The sequence below is a fragment of the Vanessa cardui genome, chromosome 5 (assembly GCF_905220365.1).
Source record: "Vanessa cardui chromosome 5, ilVanCard2.1, whole genome shotgun sequence".
NCBI classification, from domain to species: Eukaryota; Metazoa; Arthropoda; class Insecta; order Lepidoptera; family Nymphalidae; genus Vanessa; species Vanessa cardui.
In genome coordinates this window covers 5,769,322-5,783,655 of record NC_061127.1, presented here as the reverse complement: position 1 = coordinate 5,783,655, position 14,334 = coordinate 5,769,322, and the positions used below count along the sequence as shown (strand labels likewise).

The 14,334-nt window shown below is 31.6% G+C and overlaps 4 protein-coding genes across 4 annotated transcripts; 1 reads left to right on the top strand and 3 right to left on the bottom strand.

Moving 5' to 3' along the window:
• Positions 1-909: 909 nt before the first annotated feature.
• On the bottom strand, positions 910-3,929 carry LOC124529713. Its single transcript, XM_047103593.1, has 7 exons — positions 3,749-3,929; positions 3,469-3,679; positions 3,078-3,395; positions 2,563-2,668; positions 1,857-1,972; positions 1,670-1,731; positions 910-1,085 (listed from the first exon to the last, which is right to left on the bottom strand). The coding sequence occupies exons 2-7, from the start codon at positions 3,652-3,654 to the stop codon at positions 1,010-1,012; spliced, it is 864 nt and encodes a 287-aa protein (XP_046959549.1). The 5' UTR covers positions 3,655-3,679; positions 3,749-3,929; the 3' UTR covers positions 910-1,009.
• A 452-nt stretch (positions 3,930-4,381) lies between these two features.
• LOC124529824 (zinc finger CCCH domain-containing protein 10-like) lies at positions 4,382-7,079 on the top strand. Its single transcript, XM_047103744.1, has one exon. It carries the CDS (start codon positions 4,823-4,825, stop codon positions 6,329-6,331), a length of 1,509 nt encoding a protein of 502 aa, XP_046959700.1. The 5' UTR covers positions 4,382-4,822; the 3' UTR covers positions 6,332-7,079.
• A 50-nt stretch (positions 7,080-7,129) lies between these two features.
• LOC124530034 lies at positions 7,130-9,180 on the bottom strand. The gene is made up of 2 exons (XM_047104009.1): positions 8,909-9,180; positions 7,130-7,737 (listed from the first exon to the last, which is right to left on the bottom strand). Exons 1-2 carry the CDS (start codon positions 9,171-9,173, stop codon positions 7,139-7,141), a joined length of 864 nt encoding a protein of 287 aa, XP_046959965.1. The 5' UTR covers positions 9,174-9,180; the 3' UTR covers positions 7,130-7,138.
• A 256-nt stretch (positions 9,181-9,436) lies between these two features.
• On the bottom strand, positions 9,437-14,014 carry LOC124530033 (zinc finger protein 675-like). The gene is made up of 8 exons (XM_047104008.1): positions 13,794-14,014; positions 13,571-13,700; positions 13,236-13,365; positions 12,244-12,368; positions 11,704-11,846; positions 11,118-11,319; positions 10,428-10,546; positions 9,437-9,721 (listed from the first exon to the last, which is right to left on the bottom strand). Exons 1-8 carry the CDS (start codon positions 13,880-13,882, stop codon positions 9,586-9,588), a joined length of 1,074 nt encoding a protein of 357 aa, XP_046959964.1. The 5' UTR covers positions 13,883-14,014; the 3' UTR covers positions 9,437-9,585.
• Positions 14,015-14,334: the final 320 nt, after the last annotated feature.

Sequence of the window (14,334 nt, the reverse complement as noted above, 5' to 3'; positions counted from 1 at the left end):
GACATAGTAGAATTCTCTATATCAATCCAAAAAAAGAAAACATATTTAAGATGTGCGCTTGCTGTACTAAGACTACAATAGTACGTTGAACTCTTAAGTATGTACATAAGAGTTTAATTCTAGATAAGCTGGTGAATATATATATAAATATATATATATATATATATATATATATATATATATATATATATATATATATATATGATATAGCCCAACCAGATTGCGACAAATATATTTAATAATACGGCGTGATAATAACTTGTATTATGTGCCATTATATACGTACTTAAACATATTATCTACTTTACCGTTGCAGGTAAGCCATAATGTATCAAATGTCAGCTTCCTGTAATTATAGTAAAGTATAATAAAATAATTTTAGTAACAGATATGTCTTTTTTCTTAGATTGCGGTTTATTCTTTGATAGATATATCTAAGTGGTAAAGATAATTAATTATATCCACAAATAGGTTACTGAATATCACATTCGATTAGTTATAATATTCAGTACAAAGAGACAAGTTAACATAAACACCATAGGTAGCAAATTATATACAATTTGGGATCAGGCGATATCATGTTTTGTTTGATAAAAAGCAAAGAATGCAACTCTATATCTCAGCCTATACAACGCGGTTTTATCAAATTTTGTACTTGCACTTATATGGTCTCTGACTAGCGAATATGTTAGATGGATCTAGACTATGTTGGTTAGATTACTCGACATTGCGGGCTTATTATCTGGAGATAATACGGCGGCAATGTCGAGTTATCGCTCTTTGCGTTAAGTAATTTTTGCATTTTTTGGCAGTACTAACTTGCTAGACATGTTATACTCATATAATATTTAATCTCTTTCTTTAATCAGCCATGAAGGAGGGAAGAGAGAAGTGAATGAAAGTAATCAGTCAATCAAATTAAGATATTTAATAAAGCAATATTATTTTATTTTAAATAATAGCGCTAATGATACAAAAGTATTTGATTTGTAAATATTCTTAAATCTAATCAGTCTCTAGTAGTTCGGCGCCACCAAGGAACACCAATTATGTCTTCTTCGGGGTACACATTGGCAGTGGTTGGTCTGACACAGAAAAACAAAAACATTACACTTTAATAACTGTAATATAATATTATAAAATGAAGTCATTTAGTGATAAATAAATAAATATGAGACAACATCACATACATTACTCTAATCCCAATGTAAGTAGCTGAAGCACTTGTGTTATGGAAATCAGAAGTAACGACGGTACCACAAACACCCAGACCCAAGACAACATAGAAAACTTATGGTAATCTACATCGACTCGGCCGGGAATCGAACCCGGGACCTCAAATGTGCGTACCCATGAAAACCGGTGTACACGCCACTCGACCACGGAGGCCGTCAAAGTGATAAAAAGATACAAAGTGTAATTAGTCTACCTATCCATTCCTGGTGCACCTATATCAGTATTGGTAGGTGCTCATAGACATTGGTACTGTTAGAAATATTACACATTTGTTTCATTGTCAATGCCCTGTATACCTTGGGGATATTATGTCCCTAGAGCCTGCAATTACGCTGTCTCACTCAGTCTTAGTGCTAGAAGACAACCCTACTAAGTATGGCTGAATATAATATGAAAATAAAAGTTCATAATATAAATATATAAAGTATATCACCTATACACTTGGCTATGAGGTAATGTAGACGGTAATAATGGGCAAGCTTGGACTGGGACCTCCTGAAACAAGTTCAAATTACTTTAAAAGCCACATTAATGTAATAAATATTTGGTGAAAATCTTAGTATGATGTAAGTTCTTCTTACTGATTTATTGATTTTATATTTATAAACATAGGATAGTACCTGCAGAGATTGCATAGGAATGTGCAAATTGGCACGCAATTTCCTTTGTCTGATCTCACGACGGACACAACACTGGACACCGAGAAGAACACCACACACACACGATGAAAGGCATCCTAAAACATAATTATACCTTGTTACAATTTTAACTAATACTTTTGTCATTTACTATGATAATTCTCTATGTAATTAAAAAATTACTGGGCAAAAGCAAGTCGAGCTTATGCACTGAAGGATCGCAATACACAATACTAAATTATTTACTTAAAATATTTAGTTTTAGACAATGTACAGGTTTCCCTTTTTTTCTGCTGATAGACAAATGTACACAAAATTATCAATAACGTTTTTTTACGGTTGTCGAATTTTTTTTTATACTTGTGCTACAAGATATTGCTTCTTGCCAAATTTCATGATACTAGGTCATTGGGAAATATCCAAAAGTTTCTGATTCCTCTCCTTTCCAAATATATGGGCAATGTGATTTAAACAGCCATATCTTTTAAAAGTAGACTTAGAGGTTTGATTTTACCAAAGCTTGACCTGTGTTTGGTATTAATTTGTATCTTGGCTTGATTGATAAACAAAAGATGTATATTTATACAGACAAGCATACATCAAAGTGATCTTATAAAGGTTGCATTTTCATTTCGACGTAAAAAACAACTGTTATGATTTTGTAAATAGACAGAATCAAGTGACTTACCTATATAAACTAAAACACCTAAATCACCATTACGATTAGTCCGCCTTAACACAATTCCAGCAATACATAAAGAGATTCCTGTTAATACACCTACGACAAATATCACCTGAAAAACAAAATTAAAGTCAAATAAGGAGCTTGTTGGCATACAACCTCACAATATTTTCTATTATGCAAGCATAAGAGGAATTATTTACAAAAAATAAACATGAAAATTCAGAGTTTTTTCTTGTGATTATTTTCAATATAATATAAGCATTTGGTCATGTAAATTTTTTTAATTATATACACATATAAAGTAGATTCAATCTTAATTATGTTATTAGCAATATAATAATAATTTGCATAAATTATGTTACCAAGTCTATTTTACACAATTTTAGCTAGGAACTAAAATACTTGACATTTTTGTTCATAAGTTTGTTCACAAGTTCATAGCTATCAAATATCTATCAAATTCACTTAATTAAGAAATTTTGTTCTAGCAAATGTAGCACCATTGTGTTAATATTCACCTGTAATATATAATAGCACACATATTCAAATCCTGGGCAGTGACCGCCACAAGCACCAATAATAGGAACTTCAGGGCTAACTGATGGCACTGTGGGAGCAGGAGAACGATTTACAGTTCTTGCATGCTCCATGTCACAGAGAGGTAGTGAAAATGCAGAGGCACAAGGCGGAAATGAATAAGTATTGGACGGCATTCCTTTTACGGGATGGTTTTCACTTTTTTTATAATTACGCCATGTTCCTGTAGCATATGGTGTTTGGTAAACAGGCGATGGAGGACCATAGTCCCTTCGAGTACTTTGGTAATATTGGGGAACCTGGAATGAAAAGAAAATTAACTTAAAATGTACATAAAGTTGTTTGCAAAACTATTTTCGTGATAAAACTTACGTGGTAGGCATTTTCAGAGGTTGAACTATCAGTAGCTACGACTTGACAAACCGGCGTGTTAATATCTTCCGCCCAAGGATATTTTGCTCTTTGTTGTGTGGCCGATACAAATTGTTTTTCACTGCGTGGAACAACAGTAGTTTGGTAAGGATGCACGCTTCGTGGCGATAACTGTTGCTTAAACATTTTTTATATTTTGTAACAGCATTACCTAAAACAAAAATATTTTGTTTACAATACAAACTTAATAACCAACAATAAAACGTGTAATATTCATTACCTCATTATATTAAATTAACGGGCCATTTATTTTATGCTATATAACTCAATCATTCATTTACTACTTTTCATACTTAATTAAATTTAGCAAGAAACAAAAATTATTTTCAATATCAACAATTATAGTTTAGAATAGTTTTTCGACGTCAATACGCCATTTTGTATAATTATTATTTATATTTTGTAGAGTAAAATGTTGCCAATTGCCATTTGTCAAAAAAAGCAAAATGGGAAATGACAATAGGCAACAATCTTTTTATGAAATATTATCATCAAAATTAAACTGAAAAATATTACATTATAACCGCTACATTATACGACAAATATTCGGGTGCATTCGCCATAAAAACTACATGTTGGGTCATGAACCTTACACATTTAAGAAATTCGGGAAAGAAGTTCATTGCAAAAAACCATTTTGATTATTGAAATATACACGAAATTCTTAATCTATCAACGGTATATTTGTTTTTTTATCTCGAATAAATAGCAAATTAATGTATTATATGAATCACGTCTGTGTCTACTGTCTAATCGCAAAAGCAACTTCTAAAGCTTATTTAATTTGTAGTATGATTCTCTTTTTTTATCTAGGCACCATTGAATTATCTATTATTGTCAAAAACATACTATTTTTATTAACGAAAAGTAAAGGACCATAAAGAATTTCTGTAATTTGTGTTGTTAATCTGTGTTCTATTATAAAAATTGTAGCCTGTTTCCGTGTAATCACGCTAATTTTTGGCAATATAATTATTCTATGTTTGTATAGTTAAAAAGATAGATTACTAACTATGTATTAAATCTTTGAGCACTTTATTAGTGAAATGTTGTCGTGTGGTTAAGTGTTTTATTGCACATATGCCTTATAAGTGTATATTTAATGCTGTTGACATGAAAATAATGAAGACGTCCAGTACGACTGTATAAATTAACAAAAAAATGACAAATAGTGTTTCTTTTCCAAAATGAAATGGCTCCTAAGATATGAACAGGAAAGCTACATATTATGTCAGTTAAATCTGTAAAGCCGCTGGAGGATATAAATATTGACTTACATTAATACGACAAAACCATGATCGGTAAAGGTTTGACAATACCAGTGATTACAATGAATTCTTTAGAAGATAATGATAATTTGTTTCCATCAGCTAGCAGCTTTTGCAGAGACTTCATTAGAGGATGTTGCCCACGAGAGAGTTGTAGATTTATACATGAAATACCACCTAAGTCTTGTTTAAAGGAACTCTTTCGATTTTGTCACGATTATCAAAACAAAGGTTGTTTTCGACCGAACTGTAAATTTTTGCACAGTACTGCACAAGACGAGGAACATTTCTATGCTACTGGAATATTTCCACGTGACCCTCGAAACACTGCTATAATATGTCAGGCTTTTATTCATGGAGTTTGTTCGAAACAAGACTGTAAATATATTCATGTAAGGGATGTAACCTGTAATGAAATGACTAACAAGCGTAATTTTCAACCATCAATTTACACTAGAAATCAACATCATATGAGAGATGATAACTCACCACCCGAGGCTAAGTTACGAAGATTCACATATGAAGAAACTGCATTGGAAACACAAACATTGTCTACAACTAGTATGTGCGGTAATTGTGAAGTTTTGGACCATAAAGTAAAATTATTACATGATAACATTAGTGTTTTATTAAAGAAAGTGGCAGATTTGACAGAGAAGAATGTCCAGTTGACTTCAATGAACGAATTATTACTAGAACAAACAGCCTCTGTGAGAACTGATCAACCTTGTGTGATAACATCACGACATGGCACATCAGCACCAGTGTCTCTGGCAACAGTTAGTGTGACACCAGTTGTTAGTCTTGCAGGAGCTTTACCAACACTAGTGCCCACTGCGGCAACACCTAATTTGGCTTTAGGTCCAGCAGCATCTCAAGCTCAGTTGTTGACACCTGCACCTCAAATACTAACAGTTAGTACCACTCAGCAATTGGTTGGTAATTCAGGGGCTTTAATTGTTACAAGTGCTGGGGCTCAACAGCTCATGCAAGTTAGTGATTCTGGTACACTAATGGGTGGTGGTCAGACTGTGGTAGCTGTTACACCAGCGCAATTAACATTAGCACCACCAACTCAACAATTAATGAGTAATGGCCCCCAGACTGCTGTTCGCCAATTAGTTCAAACGTCAGCTCTGCAACCGCAGCTAGCTTCTCAACATCAAGCTTCCCAATATGCAGCTCAGCAGTCAGTACAGCATTTAGCTGCTGCTCAACAATCTGCTCAACATCTTGCCGCACAGCAGTCGGCTCAACATTTAGCTGCACAGCAATCCGCACAACACTTGGCTCAGTCAGCTCAACACCTCGCTGCAGCTCAACAATCTGCACAACAACTAGCACAGCAATCACAACAGTTGGCTGCTCAGCAATCAGCACAGCAACAGTTAGGGTCTGCAGCACCACAATTGGTTCACCAAACATCCACTCAACAGATAACAATATCTAGCACTAGTCAACCTATGGCTTTGCCTAATTCACAAGCTCAGCCCCTAACATTTCCTATAATCTCACAAAGTATTCTGCCTCACTAATTTAAATTTAATGAAATTCAAAGATATTATTGTAAGTGTTAGATGATAATTAACATAGTTTTTGAATGCAGCCATTATATTAGTTAACTTTAATTTGTACTATTACTGGGCTGTACATCTTTTAGCCAAGCCCAAGTAATTATAAAAAAAAAAATTTTAATATCTAATGGCTGCACTATCTTCTCCGTACTGTAATAGAATACTGTACTTACCATGTCTCCACATATAAATATATCATTCATTAAAAAATCTCAATTTTATTTGAAAAAGTATACTGAACACCATATTAAAATTTTAGATTGATAAATTCTTTACTACTTTGTTTGTATGAGACAAACTAAATAATTGAGTATATGTAAAATATATACAAGAGTTAATGATAACACACATCAGATTTTAACATAATTTTGACTTTACATCTTAGTAAAGAATAAAATATGGTATGTTTTGTGTATTAGTAAGTGTAAGTTATGCTAAGGTTATATCTACTATGTTTATTTTGAATTTTGATGAGTTCATAGAAAAAGGAATTACTTAAGACCTAAGGTTTTTTAATAATAATATTATTTGAACCTGTGAATGACATGTGATTAATGTGATAATTTCACATTGATGATTAAAATTGCTTCTGGTTTTTGTTGTGTGTATCAAGCAAATAATTTGCTTGTATTTTCATTGTAAGTTTTATGTAATTAGAAGTTTAAAATAGGTAATTTATTTTGTATTATTAAAAGGAGTATTTCCACTAGCACTATTTTATTATTTAGTAAAAAAAATATATAGAAAATATTCCTTCCATTATTTCTTCTAACTTTTTCTGTGGTAGCATTCATTGTTATTGGCCTCATACTTGAATATTTTTCCAAAAGTCCCAAGTATAAAATTGCCATAAGAATCAAATGCGATAGCTGTTACTTTCCCGGGAATATTTTTTACCAATTTCAAAGGACCGCTGTCATTTTCGTGTATGTATGATAAAGTTTCACTTGCAACGTAAATAATTTCTTCATAGAAAGATATTTGTGCCAAGCCCTCATACGACACATTGCCTATAAAGATAGCTTTTGAGATATTAGACTTTAGTACAAAGAGTTTATCCTCCTTAATATAGTAAAAATTATTCTTGTCATCAATGGCCATTTCGTTTAGAGCCTCGAAGGTTCTGTAACGTATTTTTTTCCCTCCTGCTAATAAATACAATTCTTCAGTGTCGTTAGGGCTATCAGTTATGTATTTATTTCCATCTTTGTCGATGAAAAGCATGTTTAATTTGAAATCAGGGCTGGACACCAATGTGGCTTCATTTGATTCATATTTATAAACAAAAATTCCTTTACTTGTGCCAAAATATACTTTAGTGTCCTTTTTGTCAATAGCAATAGAATAGCTTTCGCCGTCTGGTAAACCTGTAAAAAATAAGAAAATCAAAAAAGAAATATATGTAGCTAAAATGAAACATATTTTTAAAAAAGCTTTCGTCAAAGTTGACGACATAAGTAAAACTTAATCTCAGTTTATTCCACCGCGCCGTACTATACTTTTGAGTAAGGAGTAAGATTTTGATCCGGACGGACGGACTGCATTTCAATCCGCCTTCTTCGGTTTAGATATATTATAAGGAGTGGGTGGTTCCTACTCTGACCGGCTTGCAGAAACCCCTACTACTAACTTAGTATAAATATAATATGAATTCAATAGGTAAACAGATATTTGTATATATATAGTTATAGACACCGCGATGAGAATAATAAAAAAAGCTAACGTCTAGATCAACCGAAATATCCCAGAATAACCGTCTCTTCTTATTTTAAAATAGTCTTTTAAAGAAAGCCCGGTCCGTCCCCGACCCCAACACACAGAAATATCCTCTAAAACTTAGAAGTACCAATTCCATCACTTCAAAACGGGATCGTTTGTGAGAGCTGCTGTAACACTTTTATTGAATTTTATTTATCTCTCGTCAGAAAAATACTTTCCTACGTTACCCCTATATATGACGTGGGACTCAGCGGTGTCTAGGAAGCCTAACGCGCCCTAGTAAAACCCACTAAAAAAACCAGTTGTACCCTATCTATTTTGTCGTCACGGGATCGCTTTCGCATTGTACCGTTGAATCCTAGCCGTATTCCATATTTAAATATGGACACGTGCCTTTCTAAGTTAGTGTAACAAGCTTAGGATTAACTTCGTTATGAACCTTTTTTATATATGTATGGCTAGGAATTTAAAACTATTGTACATAAATCATAAAATGAACATACAATCATGACACAGAGTTTTTGAGAATAAAGGGTGTTCCTCTCAGTCTCAGTTAATTATCCTAATTATTCAGCTGGAATAGCACCTGACGCAACTTTGAAAGCGTAATTGAGAAATACAAAGTTTTGCTACATTTCTGTAAAATAATTTTGTAAGTGGGTCTCATATGCGACTTAGTGACTATACTTGCATAAATAACTGCTAGTAATAATTTTACAGAAAACCTATATTTCTATTGTTCAATTTCAGATCATACAAAGTTGAGAGTAAGTACTGCTAATGATATCAAAGTTACCAGTGAGAAAAAAACCTACTTACCAGGTATATTTTGAGCTTCAGTTGTGTTGTCCTTTATAACTTTTATATTGAAAAAGTAACCATTTAAGTTTCGACCATATTCGACAAAGAAGAGATTTCCGTAAGTATCGTAATGAGCGTCAGTGGGATAGGCATCATCGACGTTATACGTTTTGGTTACATTGTAATGATCTTTGTCTATAGTTAAGTCTGTTTTACAAGCACTTTTGGGGAGATCAAATGATACACATTTCTGTATAAATAATAAAAAAATTATATATTTCATTTCAACTTCTGTTCAAGCAAACTTTACGTATCGAATCTAACCAGTGAATGCGTCTCAGACAGGAATCACTTTATAACGTTGATTTAATAGAAAAAAAATATCGTTAATTAAACAATTGTTAGGGTTACTGTCCTTATAAAAATACTCACTTAAGATAATAAGTCCAGCGACTTACGACGAGGTTAAAGATACATAATAAAAATAAGCTGGTAGTTAGTAGAAAACAAAACAACTTTTTATTTATAGAATCATTTAAAAATTATAATGCCCATTACAGAAATATAAATGATAATTTCATATAAAAATAAAAAAATATTGTCTACATCAGAATAAATAGCTATAATTATTGTATTGAAAGTAATAAATTAGTTATTATTAAGTAATATATTTAAGTAATCATAAAAAATATTAATTAATATGTCGGTTCACTTTCATTAGTCTTATTCTCATTATCATCTTCTAATTGACATTGCAAATAAGATGGCAGGCGTCCATGTCGTTCGCCTTTTATTTTATGAATTTTCCATCGATGTCCTTGTAAAATTTTCCTGTCAACAACAAAATTGCAATAATCAACTGTCAGTGCAAAAAGTAAATTCCTGTTTACAAATAAACTGATAAAGATAAAAAAATTAATTGTAACTATTTTTCTTTACGGTTAATTTTAATATATAAAATTACCACAGCGAAGGATCTGAACCCGCTTAAGAATGAAATGTATTTTTAACGTACTCTTTATCGGTTTTTTTATGAAATCATATTATTGTTATATTTAGATATTAACTTGTATTTGGGATAGGTACATATTACGACAGGTTTTGTTTATAATTCATCTCGTGCTCGGCAGTGAAGGAAAATATATCACCGAAATTCTGCCACATGTGCATTCCACCAAACCGCATTGGAACCCCTCCCTGAAACCCTCTCCTCAATGGGAGAGGAGACCTTAGCCCAGCAGTGGGAAATTTACGGGCTGTTACTTTACTTTTTTTTTAACGATAGAGTTGCAAAACGATCCCGCCCGATCCCTTGACAAGGTTGTCACCATGCAAGGACATTGTTGTCCATGCATGGTGACGACCATCTTATGTCCTTTGTGCCTGTTACATCGGCTCACTCAGTCATACTGAGTAATGCTGTATGGCGGTAGGATGTGTGATTAGTGGACTGTACCTACCCGGATTGAATAAATCGTGACTGAAACATACTTTTTAAATATTTATTTGACAATTCAATAATAAATATAAAACTTACTTGGTGTTAAACTTCTTGAAACAAACGTCACATTCAACCGTGCCTTGCCGCAGATGAATGTCTCGTATGTGCCTTTTCATGTCGTGTTGGTACGAGAATGCTTTATCACAGTAGGTACACTGAAACAAAAGTAGTGTTCATTACGTTAGGCATTTCAACTAAAACCCTACATAAAAATCGAGACTGACAACGTTTTAGGCTGAGGTTGATTAATTATACTCAATCAAATTTTCACTACTTTTATTACTAATGCCTTCGTAACAATTAGTTACGTTATATTTCGAATATAGCGTATATACAATATAACGAAAAATAATGTGTTAAATTGCAATCATATTTGACTGTTCACAATATTTCGATATTTTACAATCTGACGAGATATATTGTAATCTAAAGAATTTTGTAATCTTACGGTGACATATACCATTCTTTCTAGCTCTGAAGTAGGATTAACAGAATAAATATAATATATTCTCCTCGATCATATACACTAATTATTATATATTATTAAACTAGAAAAAGCAAAGAGGAAAAAGTTTAAAATTTCAATCAATCTGTACTGTCGATATACTTTGACAAAGTTCTCTTACATTCTAATAGCGCGCAGGTTATCAAACAACAAATATAAGCTCCGATTAATAACTTATAAATAATGAACTATTAATACAGTATACAAAGTAAATAGAGTACCTTATACGGCCTAGTCGTGCTATGTACGTGTCGCATATGTTTCGCGAGATTACTGGAAGTCGTCGTTGATTTCGGACACTGAGAGCATTTGAACGGTTTGTCAGCCATGTGCGTTCGTTTGTGCACTTTTAGCAAATCCATTGTACGACCCTGATATGGACACTGGTCACATTTAAAAGGGAATATATTTTCGTGAATACCCCTGAAATAAAAATATCCGTTAAATTGAGACCTTGTTCAAACACCTCTATTCGTTCGATGTTACTATCTAATTAGGGACATTGATAACTGTTTTATTTGTTTTATAAAATATTGCCAAATATTATCAAATTACATTAAAACCAATTATTCAATATTTTGCTTATCTCGGGGTTGTTAGACACCCACTGAAGGATACGCGAAGTTAAAACTGCAAATTCTTTAACAGACTTTGTTTATGATCTTTAATAGTCTACATGTACAAATGATTAAAATCATACATATACATGTTAAAACACTTTTACCATATTAGAAATAATTGTTTGATAATATATATTTATATACATTATAGATAACGATATACATTATTTATATATAAATTACGCACATATGTACAAGGAGGTTGGCGTTCGAGCGAGCAGTCTTCCCACAGATATCACACAAAAATGTCTTTTTATTTCCATCTTCAGATTCTTTTTGTCCATCTGATGTTCTCTTATTACAAGTGTTTAAGTGAGTATTGTATGAAACCTGTATTTTATTTAATTTAAATATTATACATTCTTATTTCTAAGATACAAAATAATTAAATTCATAATTATTTAAGAATTGTCTGTTAGTTTCTGCATTTTAAAAATTGTGTAAGATTCTATATAAAATTCAAATTGGAATGTTTTTGCCTTGATCGATTCTGGTGGCGCATTGGTGACGTAAGAAATGGTTAATATTTATGTGTGGCAGTAAGTCACTTACCATCAGTCCATTTGCCTGTCCATATTATTAAAAAAAAAAGATATGACCGAGTTTAAAACCCGCGTCTATAATATTATACAGAATGACCAATGTCGCAACACTCGCAACAAATTATGTGCAGTTAAAAAAAGTTGATACTCTAAAATAATACTAAAAATACTTTATTAATGTGTACCATGTCAAAAAATTCTTTATTACATGAAGTGCACCCCCAGATCTCTGAGTTGTCTTCTGAGAAGTTCGGTGAAGGAATGTTGTATGAGTCATCACTCTCTTCAATACTTTCATCAAAACTTGCTTCTAAAATGATACAATAATTTATCTTAATTTGTTAAAAAAGACCTTAAAAATAAATCTATAATTTAATTATCATTATTTTGTTTTTCCCATCGTAAAAGTTTTTTTCACCGAGATCTGTAATAAGTGATTGTATTACTTCTATAGGAACATAACAATGTGTAAAAGATTTGGAAACTGCAATTGCATAGTCTTAGTCATTAGGTATTGACAAGATGAGAATTTCAAGTACAATATAAAATCTTGTTAGCATCTTATAAGAAATATGGAACTAAGTGACACCAATAAAGTTATTTCTCTATATGGTAATAAGATTACTTGGATTCAGGTTTTCTTACACACCAATGTAGTGATGATTAATAGGCATCAAAAACCATCAATACTCACCCTCAATGAATGGCTAGAGGCAGTACTGCTAATGTAAACATAACTAAATTAGCAGTACTGCCTCTAGCCATTTCATAGCAATTGTTGTCTAAATGATTACTTATAGCTAGACTTTTCTAGACAACTTTCCTAGTTATTTCAGCTTGAAAAACACTGGAGGGATAAAAGTGTACAATAGTTTTTATTTCTTAAAATGGTAACATTTATAGTCTTTATTATTAATAACAGAACAATTATATTTGTCAGTTTCATTTTTCTCACCCATTCTTTTTGGGATAAAGCTAGGCTGTGTTATAATACTGTATGGAAAAGCATTTTTCAAGCTTTTACAATAGTTCTTCAGGAAGATTTTGGAAAATATTGCAGACAATATAGTTATATATTAAATATTAAAGAAGTTTATGATTTCTTTCCTTTAATGTGTATTTATTACAAGAAAAATTAACATGCAAAATAAATATAAAACTATATAAACATGGATACCTTTTTTGATTGAAAGTTCAACCAAAACTTTGTTATTTGTTTGGCACATATCTCTGAACACAATACATCCATTTAGAAGGTCTAAGCAGTTTTGACATAAGTGTTTAGGTAAGTTGTCTGTTTTATTTATCTGCAAAGTATAAATAAGAAACACATTTTAACCTGTACAATAATTAACCTAACATAATCATAATATTTTATTTTAAAATATTTTTGGAAGACAGAAAATAGTCTTCTTGGAAATTGGCTCAACTGGAAATATGACTCTCCTTATAGTCACATTACATGTTCCACTGACAATGGGGTCTACGATCTTATATACACGTTATACTTACTGTTACACCAGAAAAGTTTCTTATTTCTTCTGATATGTTAGGTTGCGTACAGTTATCAAATATTGGAATCTCGCCTTTGCCTAAATTACATATCCTGCATAGTTTTAAGTCAATAACTGACGGTGGTACTCTGTAATCATAGATTTATAATATATAAAATATGAATTTCGATTCAGTTATAATAATTAGTTGATAAATATTTGATGAATTACGAAAAACTTACGGTTTCTTAATCTTTATTTTCTTTTTCTTTTTATTTTTCTGTAAAACACTGGCAAACAACATTGACTTTAGTAACAATAAGGAAGTCATTTTTATATGAATTTATCAACAATTAGCGGACGAAAATATTAAAGCGTAGTAATAAATCTTCGAAATAAATATTTTTGTTAAAAATATGATAAAAGTTGCGTCTGTTTTTCTGTCACATTGACATGTTTTAATTTTTTTTCTACTTGTTAGTATCAAACATATTACATCTTTCAGCCTTTACATTTTTTATAGCTTTTACTTTTGTAGCTATATCTTATTATCAACAAACTTACTAATAAAATATATATTTAAAAAAGTATTTGCCGTGTGTTATTGGTCCTATTCTAAAATTAAAAAAAAGAAATAGTGGTTACAAATAATACTTATACTTTTAAGCATATCGTTATCGTTATAAGCAAATCGCAAGGAATACGTAAGGTTTGTTAATATTCATTTTTTTTTCGATTAGAATAGGCTAAACTCATATATTTTTAAATATCAAAAGTGTAAAT

What these genes read in the sequence shown, in the direction of transcription:
- LOC124530034 (XM_047104009.1), bottom strand. Translation starts at nt 9,173, where the DNA reads ATGAAATATATAATTTTTTTATTATTTATACAGAAATGTGTATCATTT. An exon ending in TGAAGCTCAAAATATACCTG is followed by an intron (nt 7,738 to 8,908) that starts GTAAGTAGGTTT and finishes TATTTTTTACAG; the next exon opens with GTTTACCAGACGGCGAAAGC.
- LOC124529824 (XM_047103744.1), top strand. Translation starts at nt 4,823, where the DNA reads ATGATCGGTAAAGGTTTGACAATACCAGTGATTACAATGAATTCTTTA.
- LOC124529713 (XM_047103593.1), bottom strand. Translation starts at nt 3,654, where the DNA reads ATGTTTAAGCAACAGTTATCGCCACGAAGCGTGCATCCTTACCAAACT. An exon ending in TGTGCTATTATATATTACAG is followed by an intron (nt 2,669 to 3,077) that starts GTGAATATTAAC and finishes TTTGTTTTTCAG; the next exon opens with GTGATATTTGTCGTAGGTGT. An exon ending in AGGTGTTTTAGTTTATATAG is followed by an intron (nt 1,973 to 2,562) that starts GTAAGTCACTTG and finishes ATTATGTTTTAG; the next exon opens with GATGCCTTTCATCGTGTGTG.
- LOC124530033 (XM_047104008.1), bottom strand. Translation starts at nt 13,882, where the DNA reads ATGACTTCCTTATTGTTACTAAAGTCAATGTTGTTTGCCAGTGTTTTA. An exon ending in AAAATAAAGATTAAGAAACC is followed by an intron (nt 13,701 to 13,793) that starts GTAAGTTTTTCG and finishes CTATGATTACAG; the next exon opens with AGTACCACCGTCAGTTATTG. An exon ending in GAAACTTTTCTGGTGTAACA is followed by an intron (nt 13,366 to 13,570) that starts GTAAGTATAACG and finishes TATACTTTGCAG; the next exon opens with ATAAATAAAACAGACAACTT.